Raw genomic sequence first — 3,729 nt, forward strand, 5'->3', positions numbered from 1 at the left:
ATTGTGATTTTTCAGCAGACACGATTTCAAGTTTTGAATTATTATAACTTTCTATGAGAATTTTAAAATACCGTATTGGCACTCTTTTTGCAACTTTTACGATGTTCTCACTATAACAATGGAGATAAGACTGAGATAAGACGTTATTGTAACCTACATAATTCCCTGAATGATAGTGACACAGCTGCTCGCTCAAATGAGTTCGTGAAGGTTAAGTATTGTCGATTTAACTATAAATAGTACATGTAACCTACCTTTTTCCCTGTACAAATAACTCAAAAAGAACGATTTTTTAGTTACGTCATTCAGCAAATAAGCGATATATACATTCTCACATAAATATAAAGATACAATTGTTTTAATTTTGCAAATTTAAATTCTTATAATATTAAAAGAAATAAGATCGTTATGATATACGATCAAATTAGAATAAACTATTATTTATGGTCTGAGCTTGGATCTTTAATACTCTATTACTAGTTCTATATGCATATTATTCACATATATTTTTTAACTTGGTTCCAATTTTTTATCGGACCAAATTAAAACACATCAGTTATCGTTGGATCATTAAAATCTCTTCTCTCGCCCCCTTCCCCCCAATTAAATCAATATCGATTTAACTTTGATGTTATAAGCATCTAAATGATGTATCTTTTTTACTTCTTCTGTCACACTTACAAATAATATATCTCTTTGAGGTATATAAAATTAAAGTGATTACTAAATTCTTTTACACATATTTCAGATTTCCTGATAAACAATTCAAGAGTTATCCCTATCTTTTGAAAATTACATCACCAATATGACTAGTCTTATACGACTTGTTGTTAGCAATTATAACGAGGTTTTAAAAAACGTTAGAGGTAAGTTCTTTTTAACAAAACGACGCGAAATCTTTCATAAGTGCATTTAAGTGCAAGATATTTAAAATCGTGTACAGAGTTCATTATCGACGTCTCTCATGCACTCGCATAAATTACCACAGAAATTAATAAACATAACACAAGCACGTATGTTCCAGGTATCTATCTACCAGGAAAATCACGTAAAATTACTAAAAGTGTCGTGGCAATAATCCTTTTATTTCGCGTATAATGATACATTATTTATAATACTAATTTTTTGCAATGTAAGCGTAATAACTAGAAGCGTAATAATACGCCTAACACTTCACAGATTTTAACAAACTGTTTTCTCGTACATTCTGATAATATAATTTACAATTACTTTGGTTTTTGTTTTATCACATTACACATAATTTATTATTACTAGAACATAATGTACCTGCTCTGTACCACCATTAGATATAAATATATTTATTATATACATATAAAATATGTTATTTTTTCGAAAATTTGCCAAAAATTAATGAATTACAATCCTCTACGACAGATCCAATGGTGGATACTTGGCTTCTAATGGAATCTCCAGGTCCTATGTTATGTATTGTCGGCGCATATTTAATATTTGTTTTAAAAGCTGGACCAAAAATGATGGAAAAACGGCCGGCTTTTCAGCTGAATACCGTTATGATCTTATATAACGCATTTCAAGTACTCTTCAGTATTTGGTTGACAAGTTTGGTAAGTTTAATCCTCCCTACAATACATTTATTTCATCAGTACATTTAATATTGAAAACAAGAAAATGTGTCACGATATATGAATACTTCATTCCACATTTTCTCATATTCTATATTCACACACAAAAGAGTGTTATGTAAACCACTTGAAAATACTATAAAAAGGATATGCTAGATAAATACTAATTAATTGTATGTTTGAATAGCTTGAAAATATTACATTATATAATTTATATACTTAATGTTATTCAAATTCAAAATTTTCTGATAGAAAATTTTAAATTCTATAATGAATACCTTTGAAATTAACAATATACAGAGTGTCTTATTTTAATCAATACACTCGAATTTCTCCGAAACCAGAGATATGAAAATCTTATTTTTTACGAGGTTGTATAGTATCAAGAAGGTACTGGCTGCTTTTGCATTCCTAACCAGGCACGGCAGTTCAAATATGTACAAAGGCAATAATATTGTCAGCTCGCATTTGATCTTCGACGACCTTAAGTTATAGCGCGTTGAACTCGTAATGAGATGGGCTATAAACATAGGTGTTTAAACAAATTATTTTGACATTTTTTAAAATAAAGTTAACTTTTATTTGACGATAAAACCCGAGATCAAATTTTTTAAAATCAAAATATGTCCCCCTTGATATCATACAAAACAGAATTTTGATATCTTGCATGATTTCGGAGAAATCCAAGTGCATTGATCAAAATGATACATCCTGTATAGGTATACTATATGTATATACAATTATTCTAAATCAAGTAAGATCAATACATGGAAATTAAATGAAAAATGATTTGATTAAATTATCAGCTTGTCATGTGCGTTTTGAGATGTACAATAATAATCTATTCTAGACAATGTTCGTCAATTTCAGATATGGGACGTCGATGTTAAGAATTTCTTTTTTAATCATGGATGCAATATTCGTTTGTCACCTAATTTACAGAACACAAACGCACAAGCGGTAAATACCTTTTTCCTAATTTTTAATAACATTTAATTTAATTCAAATAATGAACTAAGTATAGGCTCTCCTGAATAAATCAATTAGGGAATAGAAATTGGAGCCACACGCGGTAATTATTAAATACGTAATTAATAAATAGTTAATAAGATAAGATAAGATAAGATGAAATATTAGTCAATACATATTCGGACGTTTTGACACTTTTTTTGTTGTCATCTATAGCGTGTAAACAAAATTAATATACATGAAAATTACATATTAACAAACAATAATATATTTTATCTTATTGACTATTTATTGATTGCGCAATAATTACCGCACGTGGCTCCGGTTGCCTCTCTCACTAATCCCTATTTAATTTAAATAATTTAATTAATTTAAATAGTTTAAAAATAGTAGTTTTTAGTAAATAAAACATATATTTTTCGCAATATTACATGTATGTATCGGATGTATAGATGTCACGAGGCGCTTGGTGGTATTTTTTCTCAAAAATTATTGAGCTTCTGGACACGGTAAGCGAACATTTAATTAAATTAAATAACAAAATTAATTGAATTAATTGATTAGTTAAAAATTAAAATGCTTGAGTTAGCCGACTCACAAAGATTTAAGAAGACAATGAAGCGTATATCATGCTTCCGTTATCGATTAAAAGTGGAACCATTGTTTAGTCTTTAGTCAGTTACCCAATGAAAGCTATTGCAACGAAACGTTTTGAAATGTGAATAAAGCGTTTTGCTAACTCGGTCATCGGAAAAGCATTTGTCGATTGTTCACATTATACCTTTAACAAATTGAACAACCTTTTTTAAATAGTTGAAACAAAAGCATTTTTGATGTAGAAGTAATACATGAATTTATCATAAATGATATAATTAATGAAAATTTTATTACTCACATACGTCTTTTTAAATTTATTTATTTTTATTATTAATTATTACATTTATCAGTTTTCATAAACATTGATATCTCTTCGAAATAAAAATCATTAATAACATTACAAATTAAGATATCAATTAACAGATATTTTAAATATAAGAAAACGTTTAAATAAAATTAAGCAAAAAATTTTATAGAAAAAATGTAAAAATGTAACAAGAAATTTAATATTCAAATGTTTTGCTTTTTAAGGTATTTTTCGTTTTGAGAAAGAAGCAAA

General features: G+C 27.7%; 1 protein-coding gene across 1 annotated transcript; it reads left to right on the forward strand.

The window, feature by feature from the left end:
- Positions 1 to 59: 59 nt before the first annotated feature.
- LOC112457819 (elongation of very long chain fatty acids protein 7-like) lies at positions 60 to 3,725 on the forward strand (the record flags this gene model as incomplete). The annotated part of the gene is made up of 6 exons (XM_025021086.1): positions 60 to 210; positions 749 to 866; positions 1,396 to 1,586; positions 2,475 to 2,564; positions 3,026 to 3,082; positions 3,702 to 3,725. Coding segments are annotated over exons 2-6 (423 nt in total), but the record flags the coding sequence as incomplete, so codon positions are not given.
- Positions 3,726 to 3,729: the final 4 nt, after the last annotated feature.

Source organism: Temnothorax curvispinosus, unplaced genomic scaffold, assembly GCF_003070985.1.
Source record: "Temnothorax curvispinosus isolate PA1 unplaced genomic scaffold, ASM307098v1 QBEX01008339.1, whole genome shotgun sequence".
Taxonomy (NCBI): Eukaryota; Metazoa; Arthropoda; class Insecta; order Hymenoptera; family Formicidae; genus Temnothorax; species Temnothorax curvispinosus.